The 27,970-nt window shown below is 36.4% G+C and overlaps 1 protein-coding gene across 7 annotated transcripts in view; it reads right to left on the bottom strand.

Annotated features, from left to right (window-relative positions):
* PUS10 (pseudouridine synthase 10) overlaps positions 1 to 27,970 on the bottom strand; it is a 94,072-nt gene that overhangs the window by 51,738 nt on the left and 14,364 nt on the right. For all 7 annotated transcript variants that reach the window (XR_002647864.3, XM_022597196.3, XM_022597195.2 and 4 more), the window contains exons 5-6: positions 4,033 to 4,067; positions 697 to 808 (exon numbers count right to left, since the gene is read on the bottom strand). Coding sequence is in view for 6 of the 7 variants with exons in the window: in XM_022597196.3 (XP_022452904.2) it covers positions 697 to 808; positions 4,033 to 4,067 (147 nt within the window). In the remaining variant the exon portion in view is untranslated. The remainder of the gene's footprint in view (positions 1 to 696; positions 809 to 4,032; positions 4,068 to 27,970) is intronic.

The following is a 27,970-nucleotide window of genomic DNA, read 5'->3' as shown; positions in this document are numbered from 1 at the left end:
CCTTCATGCAAAATGATGAAGCAATGAGGCCATACTATTAAAGTCTAATTTAAGAGGAGCTGGGAATATGTCCTCTTTCCATCTCTGGAAACCTATTGAACTCTTCCCTAAAATTCAATCCATTTCAAAGGCTGAGGCAAGGTCTGCCTTGGAATGGGGGAGATGGTAAGTGTTCTGGTTTCAAAGGCAGTCTGCTTAAAATTAAACAGAGGGACCTGAGATACCAACAAGGTGGGATAGGTTGAGCCCATGCTCACTGTAGTTGAATAGGGTCTGTCTGCATATTTGAAAACAAAATTAGCCACAGATAACCAAAATTAAATAGTCTAGAGCTGACTCCACACTTGTTCCTAGTTATTTATGTTTAGCTTTGTATCAGTAAAACTGTCTGTCTAATTAAACTATAAATATACTAAAGGCAAAGATTCACTTCTAACCTTTTAAGGTCAATTAGGATACACTGCACCTGTTATAAGTGTCTTGGATCACAAAGAAATCTTTAAAAAAAAAAAAAGACACAAAGAAAAACTTTAACCTCAATTTAAGACTGTTAGAAATTAACATTTTAAAATCTTAAAAATCCTTCATTGGATTATTGAAAGAGAAGATTCTTTTGGATAACCAAAACTCTGCCATTTAATGAAATAAAACTAGTAAAACCACAGAATAAAATTAACAATGCTGATGACCCAATACCTTTCCATCAATGGGAACACCCAGTTCCTCTGAAAACAGGGGGTGAGTTATCCATTTGTAGGCTTCTTTTAGCTGAACTGTATCATTTCTTTCCAGCGACAGACTCTGCTTTCTGAATAACATAAAAATTAATTCACTGACATGAAAAGCTTCATTTTTATGAAAGTAAGAATTTATGTGATTATTAAAAAGTATATATTATTGAGTGCCTACTATGTCCCAGGCACTATTGTACACATTAGATAGAAAGCAGAGACCAAAGCAGACAAAAATTCCTCAGTTCATGGACCTATATTCTAGTAGAATCAAGAAACTGCTTTTTTTTAATGGCATATAAGACAGTTTTTGAAGCTTCAAAGACAAAAGCATACAAATGAGGTTTTTCTGAGATAGAATTGCCAGATTCCAGGATTTATACATCAGAAGATGGAAAGGTGGAATAGAGAGGATTATTTATTGCTTAGAAACTACAAACTGTGTATTACAATAATCTCAGACCAAAAATGTTTGTATCTACTCTCTTCCTGATAATGGGGGCTTACTTTTGGGAAATCAATGTAAAAGCTGTACTTCTCTTTACTGGTAAAGAATAAGTATCAAATCCTAAAGTATCAGTGTTCTAGAATGCTCATCAATTTAACAACATATAAATATCTCAATAAATATTTTACATTCCCCCAAAATCTACTCATGAGCCAATAAATAGGTTTGGGGAAGTCCCAATTATGAGTTCTAGCTTTTAGTTTGTAACCTAAAATGAGACAGAAAGGAACTGAAGAAAAAGGAAAGAAAAACATGGTATGGTAATATTTAAACAGTCCTACTCTGCAGTATCACTATTAAACAGGCCGTATCATTCAAATAATTAAAACTTCAAATCAGTCCTATAGCTATTTACAGGACTGCTTTTAACAAAAGAGGTGTTTAGGCCAACTTGTGAATCATTTCTTTCAATGTCCTATTTTCACTATTAGAAAGGACAATATAGTCAATATCCATTGTAATTTAATTCCTCAAGACCAAAAGACACTAAGAATTACAGGTAGAAAACAAAAAATAATTTAGCTAACGGCTAAACTTAATTGATCTAAATACACACACACACACACACACACACACACAAAGACCACTGTCCCTCTAAAAAATGCAAATTAAGAAATAGTTGATCTACCCATTCTTATCCAGCTGAGAATAACTGGTTAAACAGAATGCTTTCATATGCTTTGGGATTGTGGTTTAACAATGAAATACTCTGATAAGCCCTACATCTGACAAGAAAATTAAGTTACTTCCTTACACTTAAGAACTTATTCAAACACTGAGCGTTTTAGCTTCATAAACTGTTCCTAGTTCTCTATCAGAAACATTTTAGAAATTTTCAGACTATCTTGATATTGTATCAACAGTTTAACTAATGATGTTTGCATAAAATAGCATCGCAGTTGAAAAGTAAATAATTAAGGTATGAGCACACATTTTAAAGAATAAAAAGGTGAAACAGAAAACACAAGAATGGAAAACCCTTTAAAAATTGTTTAGACTCTAGAGAGTACAAAGGATTGTAGCCAAAGCCAATCCTAAAAATGGATTAAAACATTACTCATTATATATTTAAGAAAACTGATACTTTAAGTCCCTCATGTCTCTGAAAAACATTTAAAGCACGTTAATCCAGTTTAAAAACTTCAAAAGGAATTTTTTCGTTCCAGATTAAAGAGCTATAAGAAAGCGTTAAGAGACGTTTTGGAAACCTTAACCTCACATTTAAGGCAAAAATATAATACTTAAAACTCCATATTTTCAATCCTGCAAGTTGAATGTGGCTAATAGCTTTTCTAATATAATTTAGGGTGAATGTTTTCACAAAGGTCCTTAGCTTATGGCTGATGGTCCTTTAGGGGAATCAGTAGTCATTAAGGTAAATTCAGTACCAATTTAATACTTAGTAACTGCATTTCCCTCTTTCCTCTGCTAGATAACTAATGATGAGGATATTAATTAGGATCACTTTTGCTATAGATACAACAGGATAACCATTCTAAAGCAAACATGAACCAAAATATCCAATACATTTTTTCCTAAATTCCTTGAATCAATTCTTTAACGGCAATTCCTCCACAACCTTTTGATATTAGAATGAACTAGGGACACTGAGAGAAAAGACTACTATTCTATATTTTTTTCTGTTCTAGTATCCCTATATTGATCAGGATCTTTTGGAAGAACTAAGCTTAGTTTAAAATCCTTCAATAAGAAATAACAACAGCAAGCAAGGTAGATGCAAACTGGAAACATTTAAAAAATAGCATGCTCTGACTTGACTATGCTAACAAATTTCTCAAACATAGGATCAAATTTTATTACGCCAGAATCACAAGCATTTGAGACTAACTTAACATAACCTAACAGAACCCCCAAACCTTTAATAAATATGTGGTTATTACCCTTTTAAAAATGCAGATGTGAAATACAACACACACAAAAAAGCCAAATCAACTAATTTTCTATAAAACACCAAGTATGAGATTCTGATACAGAAATTTATACTTCTCTCTGTGGTTTTCTTTCCAGAGTACACAGGAAACTCCAGTAGTCACATGGTCCTTTTCATACTGGTATAAAATTTTTAATTTCAAAATCCAGAAAGCTCTGGGAAATTAAAGATTTTTTCCTTAACTCAGTTGGCAACCAAACTCTGACTTGAACATGTGAGGCTATTTATTTAGACTTTATCAAATTTATTGTGACTATTCATATATTTCACTGCAGAAATATTAATGTTTGATTATATAGTACTATCCCAGACCCTGGAGGAGATGGGTATATTATATATGGTATTTATACTGCATTACATTTCCAAAGTCTAAAAAATTCTAAATTTCAAAACACATTTGGCACCAAGGGTTTCAGATAAAGGATTGTGGACCTATGTTTTCTATGTCTTATCTATGTATAAACTCACTGTTGTTCTGCCTTAACTAGGACTTTACTATGTATCTTTTATAGCATAATTAGTTTTATAATTTAGTTTCTAAGACCAGTATAAAATGTGTTCCTTTAAAATAAGTTGCCAAACTACATGCATTTACATTCATGATAAATCTACCAAAAAAAAAATGAGTCTGCTTTAATAGACTACTAATATGCTGTGCAAATAAACCAATTAAACAAGGTTAACACCTTAAATATATACAATAAAAATTTCCTCTTTGTGCCAATTTCTCTAGCAGCTAGTGAACTCCGTCTAAAAAAAGAGATAGTAGTAGTAAAAGTACTTTAAGAATAAGGTAGCTTATATTTAAAGGGTAGTAAAAATTCCCTACCTAAATTACTTACCCCATTTCCTGTTTTACCAGCAACCATGCAGCATGCTGTAGGCAATTTAGTCACACCCAGAAAGAAAAGGGAAAAAATGTTCATTGAAATTTGGTTCCAATATCATTAGTAAACTGCTTAAGTAACTGGCTAATCAAACTCTCCTTTTCAGGAGAGGAGTTAGTGTTCAGAAATGCAGCAATGACCTCAATCTCATTTAAAATCAGAAGTGAGGTAAGATGCCACTTTGTAGTGCCGGCTTGCTGTGGCCTACGAATTCAACAGTGGTATCCCCCTCCTCCCCACAGATTTCCATTTCTCATTAATGAGTTACAAGTGTTTTTTAATATGGGTAGCTTATATATATTTTTTTAAATATCTTACTATTTCATAGGGGAAAGCTCAAAGTGATTGAGGAGTACATACTATGTCTCCAAAGAAGGACTCAGTTTTTTTTGTTTTTTTAATAGAGCTAACATTTTTAACTCTAATTAATGATATCCACATATAAGTGTTTAGGAGTAAAATGTGCTAATGTCTATAACTCACTTTGAAATACAACAAAAACTAAGATGGGTGGCTGGATAAATTGATAGGTATATAATAAAGCAAATAAAGAAAAATAGCAACAAGTATAGAATCTAAGTGGGTATATGGGTGTTCACTGTACAATTCTTTCAACTTTAATATAGTTTTGAAAATTCTCATAATTAAATGCTAGGGAGAATGTTCTGGGAAGGATTAATAAAAAACTGAAAAAGTTGCTAAAATGAAAACAATAACATTCACAATCATGGTTGTTATGAGGATTAAGTGAAATTCATATAAAATGCTTTGCATGGTAAGTGTGTGACAGTAAGATTTCTCAGTTTGCCATTAGACTCCCATAGCTTTCACCTTAAAGAAAGGTAATACATGGCCTGCCTCGTATATACAGCATTCTGTGAACATGACAGAAGCATACGTGTGTAAGTCAATAAAATGCCATAAGTAGTCTCTGCTTCTACATGTCACAAAAATGGCCAGTCACATCCACTTCAAGACCTGGAGAAAGAGAGGGACAGAGAGAGCAAGACAGAGAGAGAGCGACAGGGAGACAAAGACAAAGAGAAAGACAGAGAGACAGAGAGAGAGAGAGACAGCTTTTGTTGTTCATATGTAGAACCCTGTCCTTTTAAACTTCAAGTGGCTGGTGGGGCACCAGAGACTGCTAAAGACTTAGGATCATTTGGAAACATTATGTGCATTACTTTGTTCAGACATGAGCCAAGCAGAATAAATTAGTCACTAGCTAGGTAAGAACTAGAACTGTTCCCAATGCCTAAATGTCTCATCAGTACCTTCCGATCTGTTAGTTTGTTTACTTTGCTAGCTCAAACTAATACCATTTATAGCGCTGCAAGACCCCTTCCTTCTTGCCTTCCATTTACTCAAGCTCTCTCTGAAAGTGCATGGGCATGGTGTAATACACAAATTATGAGTTGTCAGAAGACCTGGCTTTAGGCTTTACCAGATTTCTGGCACTCTGTTTCCTAATGTATAAAATAAGAGAGTTAGACTAAGATGATTGTAATTTAAATTTTTCTGGATGGCTAAAGGTCATCATTAATGGACATTACTTAGTATACTGTTTTGTAACAGGGGCTATTAAGACTTATAGGGCTTTGAGATCATAGAAAAAATAAATAAATAATAAAAAAATAAATAAATCGACTAAAGTTGAAACCTTGTATTCAATGTTACCCCACCTTCCTTCAGCCTCCATACTTTATTTAACAGATCAATAAATACTTGTTTCCTCATCTGTAAAGGGATATTAATACTCTCCTTGCAGAGATATTATAAGGATTTAATGAAATTATGTACGTAAAGAACCAAGTAAGATTCCTGGCATGTACTTAATAAATGGTAACTATTACTGTCATTTTTGAATTAAAACCTTATCTGTATTTCACAAGTAATAAAATTATTATCCCTTTAAAGACTTAAAAGGCTTGATCCCTTTCCCTCACATCCCAAACTGCTCTGCTATAAGTAGTTCTGGAACCTCCCTCATCAATGAAACCCTCATGGGTATCTGAGCTATAGAGAACTATCTGTCCTTTTTTTAAGGGAACTCAGACTCTTCTGTCCTTTTATATTGACCTTTTTCTCTCCTCTTTTGAGGCAAACTCTGTTCCCTATGGTCACTTCCAGATGATGCCATCAAGTCTGTAATCCACCTGCCATCCTCTGATTATAAAGTAGGGTAGAACTGGAGGTTGCCAAGGGAAACCAGATTACCATGTGTAACATGTAAAATTAAATCAAATGTCTTCAGTACCTGAGATTTGTTAAAGGGTTTTTCCTTCCTGATCCTTTGCAGGCTCCCTGCTTAAGCATGCCAGCAGGTTGGACTGAACTAATCACACAGCAGGGGCTGGAAACCTGAATCCCAAAGTAGTCAGTGTTGCTCAATTATTCAATTTTTATCACGTGCTAATAATGCCTTGGACCTGCTTCTGATGAGGAAAAAGAAGTACATTTCCCCCTTTCAGTCACCAAGATAATTTTAATAAATGTTCTTTTCCTTAGTGGAAAAAATTCATTCTCTAGAGTAAGCAATTTAATTCTTCCTCCGCAACAGAACCAAATGGCATTATAATTATCAAGTTTAATCAAATCTGATACCAAAGGCAGCATGTCACCTCCTGAAAATTCAGAAACCACAGAATTTAATCCTGGGCTCAGCTTTGTTAAATGGGGCAGTTGAATAACGTGCTTGCTAAAAGTGCTTGTGCACTCTGGCCATACACAGACATACAGACACACACACATAAGCATATACCTGTATACACACATCATGGAAACTCTATGCCTGGGAATGTTTGTTTTTTTTTTTTCCTTTTTTTTTTTGGCTGCGTTGGGTCTTTGTTGCTGTGTGCGGGCTTTCTCTAGTCGTGGTGAGCAGGGGCTACTCTATGTTGCAGTGCATGGGCTTCTTGTTGCGGCGGCTTCTCTTGTTGCGGAGCATAGGCTCTAGGCGTGTGGGCTTCAGTAACTGCAGCAAGCAGGTTCGGCAGTTGTGGCCCGCGGGCCCTAGAGCATGTGGGCTTCACCAGTTGTGGTGCATGGGCTCAGTAGTTGTGGCTCCCAGGCTCTAGAGTGCAGGCTCAGTAGTTGCAGCGCAGGGGCTTGGTTGCTCCACAGCATGTGGGATCTTCCTGGACCAGGGATTGAACCTGTGACCCCTGCATTGGCAGGCGTATTCTTAACCACTGCGCCACCAGGGAAGTCCAGGGAATGGCTTTTAAGCTTAGAGTTCTGAGCTGGGGGTGCATCCAGCACCAAACTATGAGAGTGGGTTACAGTAAGGCCAGGGATTGAGGCTGATTCAAGCAGAGGTGGAAGGAAGGAAGAACAGAGAGAGAAGGGGAGGAATTAAAAATGGCATGTTGTCACATATGGATCAATGGAACAGAATAGAGAGCCCAGAAATAAACCCACACACCTATCATCAATTAATCTTCAACAAAGGAGACAAGAATATAAAACGGGAAAAAGACAGTCTCTTCAGCAAGTGGTATTGGGAAAGTTGGACAGCTGCATGTAAATAAATGAAGTTAGAACACGCCCTCACACCATGCACAAAAATAAACTCAAAATGGCTTAAAGACTTAAACATAAGACATGACACCACAGAACTCCTAGAAGAGAGCATAGGCAAAACATTCTCTAATCGTACCAATATTTTTTAGGTCAGTCTCCCAAGGCAATAGAAACAAAAACAAAAATAAACAAATGGGACCTAATCAAACTTACAAGCTTTTGCACAGCAAAGGAAACCATAAAAAGAATGAAAAGACCACCTACAGAATGGGAGAAATTATTTGCAAATGATGCAACCGACAAGGGCTTAACCTCCCAAATATACAAACAGCTCATACAACTCAACAACAAAAAAGCAAACAACCCAATTGAAAAATGGGCAGAAGTCCTTAATAGACATTTCTCCAAAGAAGACATATGGATGGCCAATAGGCACATGAAAAGATGCTCAACATCACTAATTATTAGAGAAATGCTAATCAAAACTACAATGAGGTACTACCTCACACCGGTCAGAATGGCCATCATTAAAAAGTCTACAAATAACAAATGCTGTAGAGGGTGTGGAGAAAAGGGAACCCTCCTACAGTGTTGGTGGGAATGTAAGTTGTACTGCTGGAGAACAGTATGGAGGTTCTTCAGAAAACTAAAATTAGAATTACCATATGATTCAGCAACCCCCTCCTGGGCACATACCCAGAAAAAACTATAATTCAAAAAGGTACATGCACCCCTATGTTCATTAGCAGCACTGTTCACAATACCCAAAACAAGGAAACAACCTAAATGTCCATTGACAGATGAATGGCTAAAGAAGCTGTGGTACATATATACAATGGAATACTACTCAGTTGTAAAAAAAGAATGAAATAATGCCATTTGCAGCAACATGGATGCAAGTATTATCACACTAAGTGAAGTCAGAAAGAGAAAGACAAATGCCACATGATATCACTTACATGTGGAAACTAAAATATGGCACAAATGAACCTATCTACAGAACAGAAACAGACTCACTGACATAGAGATCAGACTTGTGGTTGCCGAGAGGGATGGACTGGGAGTCTGCGGTTGGTAGATGCAAACTATTACATTTAGAATGGATAAACAGCAAGGTCCTACTGTATAGCACAGGCAGCTATATCCAATCTCCTGGGATAAACCATCATGGAAAAGCATATAGAAAATCATGTCTATGTGTATAAAACTGAGTCACTGTGGTGCACAGCAGAGATTGGCACAGCACTGTGAATCAACTACACTTCAATAAAAAGAAAAAAAGGCATGTTGGGGAACTACAATTCAGTAAAGTTGGAGCTTGGGGTATGTATGTGTGTACATAAATGTGAGTAGGGGTTCAGAGACTAGAGATGAAACTGGAAAGGTCAGCAGATTTTGAGTGCCAAGCTAGGGCATGAATCCAAAGATTGAAACCATAACATGAAGTGCCACATTATGTGTATACAAATTCCCATGGCAGCACATTTGATCTTCTATAATTGATCAAGTCACAATATAACCATCATCTTCACACTATCGTTTTTCTTATGCGGTAGCTTAAGAGAAAAATAAAGTATTTCTTGTACAAAAATATTTCTTTATTATACATGGGAAAATACAGTGTGAAACAGGCATATGTTCAGAAAAATGTCAGAATGACTGTAAAAAAGACAATCCACTTCTTTCATATTTGTTCCCTATCTGGCCCTTACAGACACCTGAATCTGTAATTCTTGACAGAGGGAAACAAACACTAGACTCTAAATATTGTATGAGCACTTTGCAAGGTGGCTTACCTCTCTGAGTCTTGGTTTCTCAACTACAAGATAAAGGGGCTCAACACTTCATTATTTGGGGGGTACCTCCTATGTGGTGATATCTTTACTGAGAAAACAGACCTGAAAGACTAGTTTCTGCCCATAAGGGAACTCGTGAACTAGGAGAGAATAAAGGTAAGTAAAATGATAATAAAACCATAATAATGATTAATAATATTAATACAAATAAAAATACAGAATGGTGGGGGCTGTGACAAGGACATATTCTGAGTGGACACTTAGGGCATCCTCAGCTCAGCCTTGGCATTAGAGTTATCAAGAAGTGACACCTAATCTGAGCTCTGAAAAATCAGGGATTGAGAATTAACTGGGTGAAGAGTGGGGAAAGTACATTCCAAACAGAGGAAACTGTTGTGCAAAAGTCACGGAGCATGAGGAAGGTTCTGGGAACTAAAGGTTAGTGGTCCCTAAAGAGCTGAGGATGTGTGGCTGCGAAGTGCGAAGGAGGAAGCAGGACTAAGGTCATAGAACTAGTGTACCCATGCTAAGAGGTTTAGATTTTACACTTAAGGCAATATGGTGCCACAGAAGGATTTTAAGCAGTGGAGTAGCATGGTCACATTTGTCATCAGGAATGCTCACTCTGGTTGCAGTGGGAACTAGAGGAAGAAGATGGGAACTAAGGGAAATGAAGACGTTTTGTAAACGAAAGCAGTAATTCAAGTAAGAAATAACACATATGGCAGTGGCGGTAGGAATGGAGAGGAGGGGGCAGCTGTAAGAGACAATAAAGACACAGACCACCAGGACTTGGTGATCAACAGTGGTGTTGGGGTTTCTAAATTACCACTACTGCCCTTGAAACTCTGAAGTCTTTTGAATCCTACACATCTCTTGGACTCATTTATAATTACAAGGGTAAAGCAAATATAGACGTGCACCAACAGGGAAATGACAATAGTTGTGTGGGCAGCTATAAGTACTACGCCCTGCTCTTTCTTCTTCTCCCAACACACACACACACGCGCGCGCGCGCGCGCACGCACACACGCACACACACACACACACACACACACACTCTCTTATGTATTTTTCTTGCATACAAATAGCCAGTTGGGAACTAGGCTCAATAATGATGTTAGTAACAACAGAAACTCTTATTCCCTCTTCCCACCCAGCAAAACTGCCTGAGCTTTCCTCCTCCTCCTCCCCACCCTGCAGTCTGCAACACTTTGAACATCTGCCTGCTCCTCACCTTGGGTCAGCTTTGGTGTCAGGAATGGTGGCAGAAAGAGAGGTAGGGAGAATATCCTCCTAGAACCCCTCTAGACTCTTCCACTTAGCTACCCCCATGTCTCCTCACCACCGTCACCTCCCTGCCACTCTTCTTTTCCCCAGAATCTCAGATGTCAGACCTGTGATGTAAAACTAACACACTGAGTCTGGATGTCTTTTGATAAATAAATGTTCTGTTAGCCGTAATTAAAAAGCCACCCCAATCCTCTACATTTTCTTTCTCCACAGTGTTGAGAAAAACGAAAATGAAGCCAGACATTTTCTAATTTTCTGTTCTTTTTATATAGCATGTTAAAAAGTATAGAACTGTTATTTACTGCGGAACGTAATTTTCTCTCTTTCTCTAAGGATATTATCTCAACCTCAAAGGTTTTGTGTTTTTCAGCAAAAAAAAAAAGTATGAGGGTCCCTGGGGAGCAGAGGAGAAGGAAAAACCTCCTTCCTCCCATTCCCCCTTTCTTCCTCTTACTCTGATCATTGGATAGATATAAATTGCCACTGCTGCTGCTGCTGGGAACCTGGGTAAGACATGCTGGATATCGTCCAGAGTGACTATAGTCAATGCCAAATAACACTGTGTCCATGTGTGGTAGGCATATATTAGTAGACAAAACAGACACAAATCCCTGTCCTTACAAAATTTATAGTCAAACAGAAAACAAGCAAAATAAGTAAACAAATCACATGCTGTTTTATGTGATAAATGCAATGAGAAATGATAAATACAGTAGAGAAAAGTAACAGACAGGAAAGAGGAATGGAAGAAGAGCAATTTGCAATTTTAAACAGGGTAGTAAGGGAAAGGCTCACTGAGAAGGAAAAAAGATATGAAGGAGGTGAGGGAATAAGCCATACATATATCTGAGGGAGAAATATTTTAGGCAGAGAGAATAGCAATGCAAAGGCCCTGAGGCAGAAGTGTGCCTGTTGTGTCCAATGTGGCTGGAACAGTCAGGAAAGAGAACAAGTATCAAGTGATGAAGTCAAAGAACTAAGGTGCAGTGGTAGGGCAGGGCCAGTATAGGACCTTGTAGGCAATTAAAGGACTTTGATTTTACTCTGAGGGAGATGGGGAGACATAGGAGGGTAAGCAAAGGAAGGACATGAATTGATTTACTTTTTAAAGTGGCAGGGGACAAGCATGGAAGCAGGGACAGCTTTTAGGAGGCTACTGAAAAAATCCAAGCAATTGCTCAACCTGCCTCTGGATAAAGGAAATGATTTTGACAGGTACAGCAAGGAGAAGGATTAGGGTCTTTTCCAGTCTTGGATCTCAATGCCTTCAAACTAACCCTTGTTCAACAGTCCTCAGCCCTTTTGCTGAAAGAATAAGTTGAGGCTTTAACAGCTAAAACCCTGTCCTAGGTCTTGGCTTGTAACCCTATGCCTCACTGTGCTGGATTATTCCCTTCCAAGAAGGAGCTCCCAGTGCACAGGTAGCAGGCAGGAGGTACCAGGCCCAGGCATCTCATCTGTGCCCTGCAGTACATCTCCACAGGCACTGGCCTTCAGAGCCAGAGGCTTCTAGATAGTCATCATGGATAAGAAGATCAAATAGTCCATCTTGATGGGACTGGGGAGGAGGGTACACTGAGGACAGACAGCTGGCATGCATAGACTGCAGGCCCCAGAAAAGTACTGACCACGGGATTCATAGTGGCCAGGATCCTGTATATAGCAGACTCAGTCTAGGGAGTTTTCTGGATTCCTACCCTGGACACAATATGGGTTTCAAGAAATCCAATGTAGGGCTTCCCTGGTGGCGCAGTGGTTGAGACTCCGCGCCTGCCGATGCAGGGGACACGGGTTCGTGCCCCGGTCCGGGGGGATCCCGCATGCCGCAGAGTGGCTGGGCCCGTGAGCCATGGCTGCTGGGCCTGCGTGTCCGGAGCCTGTGCTCCACAACGGGAGGGGCCGCAGCAGTGAGAGGCCCGCGTACCACAAAAAAAGAAATCCAATGTAACCATCAGAGCATAGGGCTGGCCTATGACAGCAACTTCCCTGGGAGAGCCTCCCACTCTTTCTGCTACAGATCAGGAACTCCATGCCTTTCATCCAGGCCGACCATCAGAAGTCTGCCAGTTCACATATCTAAGTCACTTCTGTAAACTTGGCCTGTGGACAAAATCAGCCACAAAGAAGATCCAAAATACCAAGTGGGCCAGTTCTTCTATCTACATTGGGGTTCTGCTCACAAGCACACATGAAGAGACACACAATAAATATGTAAAAAACAAAGATGCAGCAAATACGTATGTGTACGTACAGATGCAGATATATATATGTATGTATATATATGTGTGTGTATGTGTGTGTGTGCGTATATATACATATATATATAAACATACCCATAAGGCAGAAGGCAGAATATTCTATTCAAAGAAGATTTCAAGAAACATAGCTGATAAGTACATGTATTTTCAAAAAAATTAAATTATTAAATCTAGATCAGTGGTTCTCAGACAGTTTGGTTTCACGACTTTTTACAGTATTAAACATTTTTGAGAACCCAATATAGCTTTTGTTTATGTTGGTTATATCTATCAATATTTATAATATTAGTAATTAAAACTAAAAAATTTAAAAATATTAATTCATCTAAAATTGATAACAAAGTAATAAATCTACTACATGCTAACATAAAAAACATTTTTTAAATATTATATTTTTCAAACAAAATAATTTAGAAGAATGGGAATGCAGTACATTTTTGCAATTTCCTCAGTATATATCTTAATAAAAGATAGCTGTTTTTTCATATCTGCTTCTACATTCAATTTGCTGCAATAGTACATATCATGTAGCCTCTGGAAAACTCCACTTGAGAGGATGAGAATGAAAAAGGCAAATAATTATATATATTATGAAAATACTTTTGGCCTTATGAATCTCTTGCAAGGACGCCTAGTAGTCCCTACACAACACTCTGAGAACTACTGATGTGACTGAAATGAACAATTTGGAAGAAACATACAAATAATTAAAATTTGACTCAAGATGAATGAACAAACACATATAGACCAATAACCTTCAACAGAATAAATGGAAAAAGTAATAAAGATCTCCCCTTAGTACTCCCTAAAATGTTTTCTTAAGTGTAGTCTATCAGAACTTCAAGAAACAGAAACAGATTACTCCTTTGTTGCTAAAATTTTCCAAAGACAAAAGATAGAAAGCCTAAATCTGCACAAGCCTCTTAGATAGCCTCATCCACCAGAGGGCAGACAGCAGAAGCAAGAACTACAATCCTGCAGCCTGTGGAACAAAATCCACATTCACAGAAAGGTAGACAAGATGAAAAGGCAGAGGGCTATGTACCAGACGAAGGAACAAGATAAAACCCCAGAAAAACAACTAAATGAAGTGGAGATAGGCAACCTTCCAGAAAAAGAATTTAGAATAATGATAGTGAAGATGATCCAAGACCTTGCAAAAAGAATGGAGGCAAAGATCGAGAAGATGCAAGAAATGTTTAACAAAGACCTAGAAGAATTAAAGAACAAACAAACAGAGATGAACAATACAATAACTGAAATGAGAACTATACTAGAAGGAATCAATAGCAGAATAACTGAGGCAGAAGAACGGATAAGTGACCTGAAAGACAGAATGGTGGAATTCACTGCTGTGGAACAGAATAAAAAAAAAAAAGAATGAAAAGAAATGAAGACAGCTTAAGAGACCTCTGGGACAACATTAAATGCAACAACATTCACATTATAGGGGTCCCAGAAGGAGAAGAGAGAGAGAAAGGACCCGAGAAAATATTTGAAGAGATTATAGTCGAAAACTTCCCTAACATGGGAAAGGAAACAGCCACCCAAGTCCAGGAAGTGCAGAGAGTCCCATATAGGATAAACACAAGGAGAAACACGCCAAGACACATAGTAATCAAATTGGCAAAAATTAAAGACAAAGAAAAATTATTGAAAGCAGCAAGGGAAAAATGACAAATAACATACAAGGGAACTCCCATAAGGTTAACAGCTGATTTCTCAGCAGAAACTCTACAAGCCGGAAGGGAGTGGCATGATATACTTAAAGTTATGAAAGGGAAGAACCTAAAACAAGATTACTCTACCCAGCAAGGATCTCATTCAGATTTGATGGAGAAATCAAAAGCTTTACAGACAAGCAAAAGCTAAGAGAATTCAGCACCACAAAACCAGCTACACAACAAATGCTAAAGGAACTTCTCTAAGTGGGAAACACAAGAGAAGAAAAGGACCTACAAAACCAAAACCAAAACAATTAAGAAAATGGTCATAGAACATACATAATGATAACTACCTTAAACATGAATGGATTGAATGCGCCAACCAAAAAACACAGGCTTGCAGAATGGATACAAAAACAAGACCCATCTATATGTTGTCTACAAGAGACCCACTTCAGACCTAGGAACACATACAGACTGAAAGTGAGGGGATGGAAAAAGATATTCCATGAAAATGGAAATCAAAAGAAAGCTGGAGTAGCAACACTCATATCAGATAAAATAGACTTTAAAATAAATAATGTTACAAGAGACAAGGAAGGACACTACATAATGATCAAGGAATCAGTCCAATAAGAAGATATAACAATTAATATATATACACCCAACGTAGCAGCAGCTCAGTACATAAGGCAACTGCTAACAGCTCTAAAAGAGGAAATTGACAGTAACACAATAATAGTGGGGGACTTTAACACCTCACTTATACCAATGGACAGATCATCCACAATGAATGTAAATAAGGAAACAGAAGCTTTAAATGACACAATAGACCAGATATATTTAATTGATATTTAAAGGACATTCCATCCAAAAACAGCAGATTACACTTTCTTCTCTAGTGCACACGGAACATTCTCCAGGATAGATCACATCTTGGGTCACAAATCAAGCCTCAGTAAATTTAAGAAAATTAAAATCATATCAAGCATCTTTTCTAACCACAACACTATGAGATTAGAAATGAATTACAGGGAAAAAACCGAAAAAAACACGAACACATGGAGGCTAACCAATATGTTACTAAATAACCAAGAGATCACTGAAGAAATCAAAGAGGAAATCAAAAAATACCTAGAGACAAATGACAGTGAAAACACGATGATCCAAAACCTATGGGATGCAGCAAAAGCAATTCTAAGGGGGAAGTTTATAGCTATACAAGGCTACCTCAAGAAACAAGAACAATCTCAAATAAACAATCTAAACTTACACCTAAAGGAACTAGAGAAAAAAGAACAAACAAATCCAAAGTTAGCAGAAGGAAAGAAATCATAAAGATCAGAGCAGAAATAAATGAAATAGAAACAAAGAAAACAATAGCAAAGATCAATAAAACTAAAACCTGGTTCTTTGAGAAGATACACAAAATTGATAAACCTTTAGCCAGACTCATCAAGAAAAAGAGGGAGAGGACTCAAATCAATAAAATTAGAAATGAAAGAGGAGAAATCACAACTGACACTGCAGAAATACCAAGGATTAAAAGAGATTACTACAAGCAACTCTATGCCAATAAAATGGACAACCTGGAAGAAATAGACAAATACTTAGAAAGGTATAACCTTCCAAGACTGAATCAGGAAGAAATAGAAAATACGAACAGACCAATCACAAGTAATGAAATTGAAACTGTGATTAAAAATCTTCCAACAAACAAAAGTCCAGGAGCAGAAGGCTTCACAGGTGAATTCTATCAAACATTTAGAGCAGAGCTAACACCCATCCTTCTCAAACTCTTCCAAAAAATTGCAGAGGAAGGAACATTCCCAAACTCGTTCTATGAGGCCACCATCACCCTGATACCAAAACCAGACAAAGATACTACAAAAAAAGAAAATTATACACAAATAACACTGATGAATATAGATGCAAAAATCCTCAACAAAATACTAGCAAACAGAATCCAACAACACATTAAAAGGATCATACACCATGATCAAGTGGGATTTATCCCAGGGATGCAAGGATTCTTCAATATATGCAAATCAATCAATGTGATACACCATATTAACAAACTGAAGAAGAAAAACCATATGATTATCTCAATAGATGCAGAAACAGCTTTTGACAAAATTCAACACTCATTTATGATAAAAACTCTCCAGAAAGTGGGCATACAGGGAACCTACCTCAACATAATAAAGGCTATATACGACAAACCCACAGCAAACATCATTCTCAATAGTGAAAAACTGAAAGCATTTCCTCTAAGATCAGGAACAAGACAAGGATGTCCACTCTCACCACTATTATTCAACATAGTTTTGGAAGTCCTAGCCAGAGCAATCAAAGAAGAAAAAGAAAGAAAAGGAACACAAATTGGGAAAGAAGAAGTAAAACTGTCACTGTTTGCAGATGACATGATACTATACATAGAGAATCCTAAAGATGCCACCAGAAAACTACTAAAGATAATCAATGAATCTGGTAAAGTTGCAGGATACAAAATTAATGCACAGAAATCTCTTGCATTCCTATACACTAATGATGAAAAATCTGAAAGAGAAATTAAGGAAACACTCCCATTTACCATTGCAACAAAAAGAATAAAATACCTAGGAATAAACCTACCTAGGGAGACAAAAGACCTGTATGCAGAAAATTATAAGACACTGATGAAAGAAATTAAAGATGATACCAACAGATGGACAGATATACCATGTTATTGGATTAAAAGAATCAATATTGTGAAAATGACTATACTACCCAAAGCAACCTACAGATTCAATGCAATCCCTACCAAATTACCAATGGCATTTTTTACAGAACTAGAACAAAAAATCTTAAAATTTGTATGGAGACACAAAAGACCCCGAATAGCCAAAGCAGTCTTGAGGGAAAAAAACGGAGCTGGGGTAATCAGACTCCCTGACTTGAGACTATACTACAAAGCTATAGTAATCAAGAGAATACGGTACTGGCACAAAAACAGAAATATAGATCAATGGAACAAGATAGAAAGCCCAGAGATAAACTCACGCAACTATGGTCAACTAATCTATGACAAAGGAGGCACGGATATACAATGGAGAAAAGACAGTCTCTTCAATAAGTGGTGCTGAGAAAACTGGACAGCTACATGTAAAAGAATGAAATTAGAATACTCCCTAACACCATACACAAAAATAAACTCAAAATGGAGTTTAATGTAAATGTAAGACCGGACACTATAAAACTCTTAGAGGAAAACATAGGAAGAACACTCTTTGACATAAATCACAGCGAGATCTCTTTTGATCCATCTCCTAGAGTAATGGAAATAAAAACAAAAAAAACCAATGGGACCTAATGAAACTTCAAAGCTTTTGCACAGCAAAGGAAACCATAAACAAGACGAAAAGACAACCCTCAGAATGGGAGAAAATATTTGCAAACGAATCAACAGACAAAGGATTAATCTCCAAAATATATAAACAGCTCATGCAGCTCAATATTAAAAAAACAAACAACTCAACCAAAAAATGGGCAGAAGACCTAAATAGACATTTCTCCAAAGAAGACATATAGATGGCCAAGAAGCACATGAGAGCTCTCAACATCACCTATTATTAGAGAAATGCAAATCAAAACTACAATGAGGTATCATCTCAGACCAGTTAGAATGGGCATCATCAGAAAATCTACAAACAACAAATGCTGGAGAGGGTGTGGAGAAAAGGGAACCCTCTTGCACTGTTGGTGGGAATGTAAACTGATACAGCCACTATGGAGAACAGTATGCAGGTTCCTTAAAAAACTAAAAATAGAATTACCATATGACCCAGCAATCCCACTACTGTGCATATACCCAGAGAAAACCATAACTCAAAAAGACACATGCACCCTAATGTTCATTGCAGCACTATTTACAATAGCCAGGTCATGGAAGCAACCTAAATGCCCATCGACAGACGAATGGATAAAGAAGATGTGGTACATATATACAATGGAATATTACTCAGCCATAAAAAGGAACGAAATTAGGTCATTTGTTGAGACATGGATGGATCTAGAAACTGTCATACAGAGTGAAGTCAGTCAGGAAGAGAAAAACAAATATCGTATATTAACGCATGTATGTGGAACCTAGAAAAATGGTACATATGAACTGGTTTGCAGGGCAGAAGTTGAGACACAGATGTAGAGAAAAAACATATGGACACCAAAGGGGGAAAGCCGTGGGGGGGGGTGGGGATGGTGGTGTGATGAATTGGGCGATTGGGATTGACATGTATACACTGATGTATATAAAATTGATGACTAATAAGAACCTGCTGTATAAAAAATAAATAAAATTAAATTTAAAAAATTTTTAAAAATGATAGAAAGCCTGATAATTAAATCCACATAGCTTACATAATCTAATATTCAAACCATAATCCAATATGTAATCTAATTGCATAATTTAATACCCAAACCAAAGGTAGCATAAAAATGGTAGATAATAGGCTATTCTTATTTACATATATACATACATATTTATGTATATATGTAAAAATCCTACATAAAATATTAATAAGTCAAATTTCTATGTAAATAAAATGACTGAAAAATGTTATCTCAGGAAAACAACAAAAGTTCAACATAAGAAAACCAATTCATTTACTTGACTATAATAATAGCTAAAAAGAGAAAAATATGTCGCAAAATATCTGTTCCTGATTCAAAAAACTTCCTATACTTGGAATGGAAGCAAACTTCCTTAAATAGATAAAGAGTATGTATCAGAAAAGAGTTAACAATGTAATTAATATTTAAACTCTAGAAACATTCCTATTATTGAGGGTCAAGACAAGAGTCACTAGTATTACCATTAGGTAACATGTTTTGGAGGTCCTAGTCAAGTCTATAAGATAAATACACACACATACATACATACATACACACATATACAATAAATATACACATAAATAGTAGGAAAAAAGAGTAGAAAAATGATCATTATTTGCAAATAAGGTAACAGCATATTTAGATAACCAACTGAATTAGAATTAATTCAGAATTAATTAATAATAGAATTATTATTAGAGGAATATCACTAGAATTAATAATAGAGGCTAGAAAGTTGGGCAGTTACAAGATAAATACCAAGACACACAAACATACACACATTACTTTCCTAGTAACCAAATAGAAAATGTTATTAAAAAAAAAACCTACTCAGATTACAATTAAAATAAAAAATGAAAACACGTTAAAAAAACCCACATACGAATAAATTTATGAAATGTGAGATGAAAACTGTAAAATAATTGTAAGCCCAAACAAAGAATTGAAAAAATGTAGAGAAATTTGTTCCTAGTTGAAAAGTTCCACAAAAATTAGAAATTTAAGTTTTTTGAATGACCATAAACAAAGATAAATGACAAATGACAGGCTGAAAGAAATAAAATAGACAAAGGATCAATAACCATATGTCCAAAGAGCTCTTAAAAATCAATTTTAAAGAGCCAAATAACCAAATAAAAAGGAACCCCAATGGTTAATAAACATGCAAAAGAGATGTGAAACCTCACTTGAAAATCAAACAAGTGTAAATTAAACAAGATAATTTTTGCGGGGTTTAGAATACGAAAGAGTATGATATACCCAGTTTGGGCAAGGGTACAAGGTTGTAATACACTGTTGTAAACTGGTAACATCTTTTAGGAGGGCAATTTGGAAATACTTATCAAAATTTTAATCAATTCAAAGAGAAGAGTTGCCCATTTTAAATGTAAACCTCATTCCCCATAAATACAATAGCTTTCCTTAGAAGTGCTGTGATGACAGAATGAATGTTTTGTAAACTATAAAATGTACACACAACACCCTCCCCCACCCCATACAACATGATCTTATTTTTAGAGAAAAATCTTTCTCCAAGTTAATGAATTTTATTATAATTTGAGAAATAGCTTATGTGTCAAGGTATTAATATTGGAGGCTTTCTAAATTTATTAAAACAATGTCCTGAAAACTTCAAACAAAATCTTTCCGAATAAATGACAAACTCCTCTGATCTGGTAAGGTTTAGTGTGCCTACCACTTTTTCTTTCCAGGAACTTGCCTAAGTAGTGTCAGAGGCGGGATGGGAAGGAGGTCAAAAAGCATCCTGGAAAAAGCATGGGAGTCTGAAATAGAAAGAACTGGGTTCAAGTTCTCTTCCTACTTAGCAGCAAGTAATTTGGGGCAATTAAATGCCCTTTTGGTGTTTGTTTCCTCGTCTGTAAAACAGGGAGAATGCTGTTTCTTGCATAATTGGAAGTTTAAATGAGATATTATACCAAAATGTTAATTGTTTTTTATAATGCAGGTCTCCTAACTCTGTTTAGTAATGCACATTAAACAAAAAAGGGGATTTCCTCAAGCCTTGCCCCTTCCAAACTTTCAGTTCTAGTTTTAGTCTAAAAGTTTAAGGAAGGTGATTTGTTGTGAATTTGAGAATGGAACATCATCTGCCCTGGGCCAGTTTCTAGCCATGAATGCTAGTTAACGGGTGTGCAGAACATAAAGGCAAATGATCAAGGCAGATCAAACCATATACCCAACAACAAAATGCAGTATGACGCTGGGGAAAGGAGAAAGGCAGGGGCCCTTGGACCTTAAATTTTGTCCAGTTTGAATCCTGCCAATATCTTTATTAGGACACCTTGATATAGTATTTGGAAGGAAGGGAGGGAGCAAGGGAAGGCAGGAAGGTAAGGGAGAGGGAAAGGGGGAGAAAGAGATGGAGACAGTGAGAGAAAAAGAAGGAAGAAGGAACCACAGATTCCTACGAACAATTTGGTGAAGACTATCTAATGGCAAGATCTAATGACAAAGCTTTGGTGGCTGGGATATTTCAAGTGCATTTCTAGAAAATGGCAGTGTGATGAGTTATTCATATACTACCACTAATTTGTACAATATGATATAAAAATAGAAGCTAAAATAACTAAACAAATAAAAAAGGCCTAAGTTCATGAGATGTCAAAAATGATTAGTAAATATACTCATGAGTCTAATTGGTAATGAATTTTTTCTACCCTTTTCTTCCACCTACCACTCCTCCATTATATAACCTTAAAATATGCAAACATTGTAAAGGTCATTATTTGGTATGAATGCTACTATTAACTGCCAAAAAAGAATATAAAATTTCTTCAAGAATATTTTTTCTTCATATTTTTCCATATAATTAATTTGTAAAATAAAAACTAAATTGACAGATTTCCATTAGGGTTGTTATAGCATAAAAAAGTATTTCTAACCTCACAGATGAAAGAAACTAGACAGTATACTTTGATTTTGGTAATTTGTTTAATGTAATAAATAAAAATAATGTAACTATAATAAATATTAAAATGAGACAAATGCAAAAATTGTATTTTAAAAGTAAACAAATGTATTTGGACTTCTGGGTAAAGAGAGAATATCAAATTCAGGTATGTACTTTTGCTAATCCTCTAAAACAACAAGTAACGAGATTTGTTAAAAGAGCATAAAATCCACCAGGATGGGGACAGTGTGAGTGTAGTTAGAAATCTGGAAGTTGGAAAGCAGATAGAGGAATGGTAAAGGACAGAGACACACACAAAAAGCTGAAACCTAAACTGGCAGCACGCATAACTGATACGCCACAATCAACAAAAGTCTGAGGAGTAAACACATCACCATGGAATTCTGGAAGTGGGGATAGAAGGAGCAAAATAAGGAAGTTTGACTGAAAATCTGTTTGAAAAAAGAGGTAGCTCTTCAAATCCCCCACATCACTTCATTTAGCCAGGTGAATGACCTGCCCTAACTCCTCTAAAAGACTATTTATTTTTTTTTGGAGAAGGTAAAATGAGGGTCTTTTCAGTGGGGGTCATGAGTCACATGAAGGGAAATGACACCAGATGTCAACTTGGATCTAGAGAAAATGAGGAGCACTAGAAATGGTAAATTTGTGGTAAATATAATAGGTAGGCATATTGTTTTCATCTTATCTTTAAAAGATATGTATTTCAGGGCAAAAATTATAACACAGTATACAGACATAACAGATATACAACAATTGCACTAAGAACAGTAAAATAGAAATATAATGTTGTAAGATTATAATATTCCTGATTGAGTTAAGATAAAGATGGTTATTATAGCCCCTAGAGCAAAGCTTGGCAACATTTTTCTGTTAAAGACCAGATAGTACATATCTTAGGCTTTGCTGGACATATGCATCTAGCACACCTAATCAACTCTGCTATTGTAGCACAAAAGAAGAAAAACCCAAAATAAACTATCTAAGCTCCCAACTTTAGGAATACAGAAAAAGAACAATTAAAGCCATAATAAGTAGAAGGAAGAAAATAATAAAGAACAGAAATCAATGAAATATAAAATAAACATATACAGAATTAATCAATGAAACCAAATACTGGTTCTTTGAAAAGATCAATAATATCGGTAAATCTCTAGCTGCACAGATCACAGGAAAAAAAGAGAAGACACACATTACCATTGTCATGGAATAAAACATTAAACCATAAGAAGGGGGAACATTATGAAAAACTTTATGAAAATAAATCTGACAACTTAGATGAAACAAATTCCTCAAAAGATGCAAATTACCAAATCTGACAGAAGAAGTAATAGGAAACTTGAATAACCCACTATCAACTGAAGAATCTGAATTTGTAATAAAAAAAAACATGGTCAAATATCCTAAGGAATCTACAACAAAACTATTAGAACTATTTTTAAAAGTTTAGCAAGATTGCAGGTTACAAGTCTGCAAAAACCAACTACATTTCTACAGATCAGCAATGAAAAATTGGAAAATGCAATAAAACTCCAATTCCACTTACAAGAGCACCTAAAACAATGAAATTCTTAGGGACAAATTATTTTAAATATGTGTGAAATCTGTACACTGAAAACTGTAAACCATTATTGAAAGAAATTAAAGATCAAAATAAATGAAAGTGGGAATGTAGACTAGTACAACCACTTTGAAAATAGTTTGGCATTATCTGATAAACTCAAAGAAATGTATTCCTTATGACTCAGCAATTCCACTCATAGGCATATACCATAGATAAACTCCTGCATATGTGCACTAGGATAAGCTTCAAGAATGTTGATGGTTTCACTGCTGAAAGTAGCTAAAAACTAGAAATGTCCTCAATATCCGTTAATAGTAGTATGAATAAACTGCAGTATATTCATGCAACTGAATACCGTACACCAATGACAACCTACAGCTCCACATAGCAATATGAATGACTCTCTTAAAAATAACATCAAATGATAGAAGCCAGACACAAAAGATTTATCATGTTATGATTCCATTTTATATAAAGTTCAAAATCAGGCCCATTTCAACTCTAGCTTTCGGAGTAAAGACAATGGTTATCTGTGAGAAGGAAGGGGTTAAATGCTGATGAATATAATAACATAAATTGCTAAAAAGAAAATGAAAATATTTCTATTCCAGGATAGATTTCAACTTCAAGGACTCACATCATGTAATCTCTGTGTTTCCTATGAGGCAATTACTTAAAATGTGAGAAACATGAAAGACAAAACAAACTGGAAAAAGACTACCTAAGATGTCCAACAAGCTATCCAATAGATGTACTATATCAAAAGCTCAGGAAAAAAGTCTCTATGCTAATTGAATATTGTTTATCTGAACACTCACTCTGATTCATTACACTATACCTGTAGTGAGTATGATTAAAAGCCCTTCAAAAGACACATGTGGTGCATCTTAATCTTATTTACAAAATAACTCAGGTTGCATCATGAATAAAAATGTATCCAAAAGAAGTGCCCTGAATACATGTCTGCATTTAAAAAAATTTTTGGAATACCAATTTAGCATTCGTTCCTGGTTACTGATTTATTCAATAGGGCTTGAGTGTACATGCCCACTTTCTTCATAAGGAGAGATTCTACCAGGTAATGCTTTCAGAAATACGATCCAAAGTCTCACTAAAATCATTCTCTCACAGTTTCTAATATGAATTTATAGTGATAATACCAAATGAACAAATATTATCAATACACATAACACCCCAGCTTCACAAAAAATTTAAATCCTAGATGTGAACTGAATTCTAAATAGAAACTATTTTATATTATGATTCTATTTTTTTAATGAGTTAAGTTTTTTTTAATTTATTTTTATTTTTATTTTATTTATTTATTTTTGGCTGTGTTGGGTCTTCGTTGCTGCACACGGGCTTTTCTCTAGCTGCAGTGAGTGGGGGCTACTCTTCGTTGTGGTGCACAGGCTTCTCATTGCGGTGGCTTCTTTTGTTGCGGAGCATGGGCTCTAGGCACACAGGCTTCAGTAGTTGTGGCTCACGGGCTCTAGAGCGCAGGCTCAGTAGTTGTGGTGTGTGGGCTTAGTTGCTCCACAGCATGTGGGATCTTACCGGACCAGGGATCAAACCTGTGTCTCCTGCATTGGCAGGCAGATTCTTATCCACTGTGTCATCAGGGAAGCCCTGATTTTTTAAATTGAGATAAAATTGGTATATAACATTATATAAGCTTCAGGTGTACAACATTATAATTTGACATCTGTATATACTACAAAATGATCAGCACCAATAGTCTAGTTACCATCCTTCACCATACAATTGACCCCCCTCACCCATTTCATCCATCTTGCAACCCCCTTTCCCTCTGATAACAACCAATCTGTTCTCTGTATCTGTGAGTTTGGAGGGGTTTTTAAAAAATATTTATTTATTATTTTTAGCTGTGTCGGGTCTTTTTGTTGCAGCATGCAGGATCTTTCGTTGTGGCACACAGGATCTTTCGTTGTGGTGTGCCGGCTTCTCTCTAGTTGTGACGCATGGGCTTCAGAGCACGTGGGCTCAGTAGTTGCGGCACGTGGGTTCTCTAGTTGTGGCGTGCAGGCTTAGTTGCCCCGCAGTATGTGGGATCTTAGTTCCCTGACCAGGGATCAAACCCATGTCCCCTGCATTTGAAGGCAGATTCTCAACAGCTGGACCACCAGGGAAGTCCCCTGTGAGTTTGTTTTTGTTTTGCTTTATTTGTTCATTTGTTTTTTTAAGTTCCACATATGAGTGAAATCATACAGTTTTGTCTTTCTCTGACTTATTTCACTTAGCATAATATCCTCAAGTTTCATTCACAGTGTTGCAAGTGGCAAGATTTCCTTATTTTCATGGCTGAGTAATATTCCACTGTGTACATATACCACATCTTCTTTATCCATTCATCCTTCAATGAACATCTAGGTTGTTTCCATATCTTGGCTACTGTAAATAATGCTGAATGAACATAGGGGTACATATATCTTTTCAAATTAGTAATTTTGTATTCTTTGGATAAATACCCAGAAGTGGAATAGCTGGATCATATCATAGTTCTAGTCTTAATTTTTTGAGGAATCCCCATACTGTGTTCCAATAGTGGCTGCACCAATTTATATTCTCACTAACGGTGTACAAGAGTTCCCCTTTTTCTACATTCTCTCCAACACCTGCAATTTCTTGTCTCTTTTATAATAACCATTCTAATAGGTGTGATATGATTCTTTTTTTTTTTTTTTTTGCGGTACGTGGGCCTCTTACTGTTGTGGCCTCTCCCGTTGCGGAGCACAGGCTCTGGACGCGCAGGCTCAGTGGCCATGGCTCAGCCGCTCCGCAGCATGTGGGATCCTCCCGGACCGGGGCACAAACCCGTGTCCCCTGCATTGGCAGGCAGACTCTCAACCACTGCGCCACCAGGGAAGCCCATGATTCTTTATATAAGAATAAAAGGGCTACCTGTGTTGATACCAACGCATCTATTTCATTATTTCATTTCCTTTTTTATACTTCATGACCACATCTAAATAAAATCCATTTTATTTTTCCCCACAAATTAGTTCCCCTCACATTATACCTGCCCAGATACTCACAATAACATTTTAACAACCACCTCAGAGATAAACTGAGATTCCACCAGAGGAAAGAATCAAGAGTTTCAATCACATCAATACTTCAACAGTTACTTATATGAATAACTTTCTTTGTCTTTTTTTTTTTCTGGCTGCACTGCGCGGCCTGTGGAATCTTAGTTTCCTGACCAGGGATTGAACCCGGGTCACGGCAGTGAAACCACCTAGTCATAACCACTGGACCACCAGGGAATTCTCTGAATAGCTTTTAAAGATAATAAAAATAATATATGACTCTTTAATTTGCCATACATATAAATTTTTAAATAAAAATTTATATAATTATATACCGCTTAAATAAAAAACTTGCCCTCTTCCTTCTGCCAGTACCTGCTCTGAGCACTCTTGTCAAGGTTGTAGAGACAGCCGTACACCCATCTGATCTCCGACCCACTAACTGTTAAACCCAAAGCTACAAGCAATAAAAAGGAAGTAACACTGTGAAATGACAATCCAATGCTAAACTAAGGCCTTTCACATGAGAGTTTTATAAATGATGAGTGTCCAAATTGGTTGAAAAATATTTATCATATTAAAAAAAATCAGATAACTCTGCATAATAAAAATAATGGCAAGGAAAAAGATACCCAGTTTTTCTTAGGAAAAAAAATTCTCAGATACCATTTCCTTGAAAGGTATTTACTCTAGAAAATAGATTCCACTAATACTGATCCTGTATTAATACTGGTAAGGAAAAACAAAGTTTCATTTAAAAGGAAAGATTTGTGGGACTTCCTGGATGGTCCAGTGGGTAAGACTCTGTGCTCCCAATGCAGGGGGACTGCGTTCGATCCCTGGTCGCGGAGCTAGATCCCGCATGCATGCTGCAACTAAGAGTTCGCATGCCACAACTAAGAAGCCCATGTGCCGCAACGAAGATCCCACGTGCTGCAACTAAGACCCAGTGCAGCCAAAATAATAAATAAATAAATATTTTAAAAAATAAAAGGAAAGATTTGTAAAGATAACATCCAATATTTTAAGCAGTACAACCTAATTTTTTTTTTAAAAAAGAAGCAGGAGCAGCTGTAGCACTACCATTAATCAATACTACTAATTCTTCTTTTTTTTTTAAAGGTAAGAAAGTAGCAGTACTACTTCTCAAGGAAGAGATTTCTGAGAAGTCAATAATGAAGTTGGATTTGTCTGACTTCAGGGTGGCACCAGCTCCCTCCTTTTGGATATTTGGAAGTACACATGACAAAAGGACATGGCTGAAATCCTGACATGCCCACCTCTAATTATTAAGGGAATAACATAATAATTCATCATCACACACACCTATCAATCGTTCTAAGATTAAAGGAAAAACAGAAGTAGCTCCTCACAAAAGTGAATGGAAATTCCTCTATTTTAAGACATCTGCTGTAAAAAGATATTTGATTTAAAACCTCTTCT

This window comes from Delphinapterus leucas, chromosome 13 (assembly GCF_059928025.1).
Source record: "Delphinapterus leucas isolate spDelLeu-1000000601 "Yukka" chromosome 13, BTC_Dleu_Yukka2, whole genome shotgun sequence".
In the NCBI taxonomy this organism is placed as follows: domain Eukaryota; kingdom Metazoa; phylum Chordata; class Mammalia; order Artiodactyla; family Monodontidae; genus Delphinapterus; species Delphinapterus leucas.
This window is presented reverse-complemented; position numbering and strand designations above follow the sequence as displayed.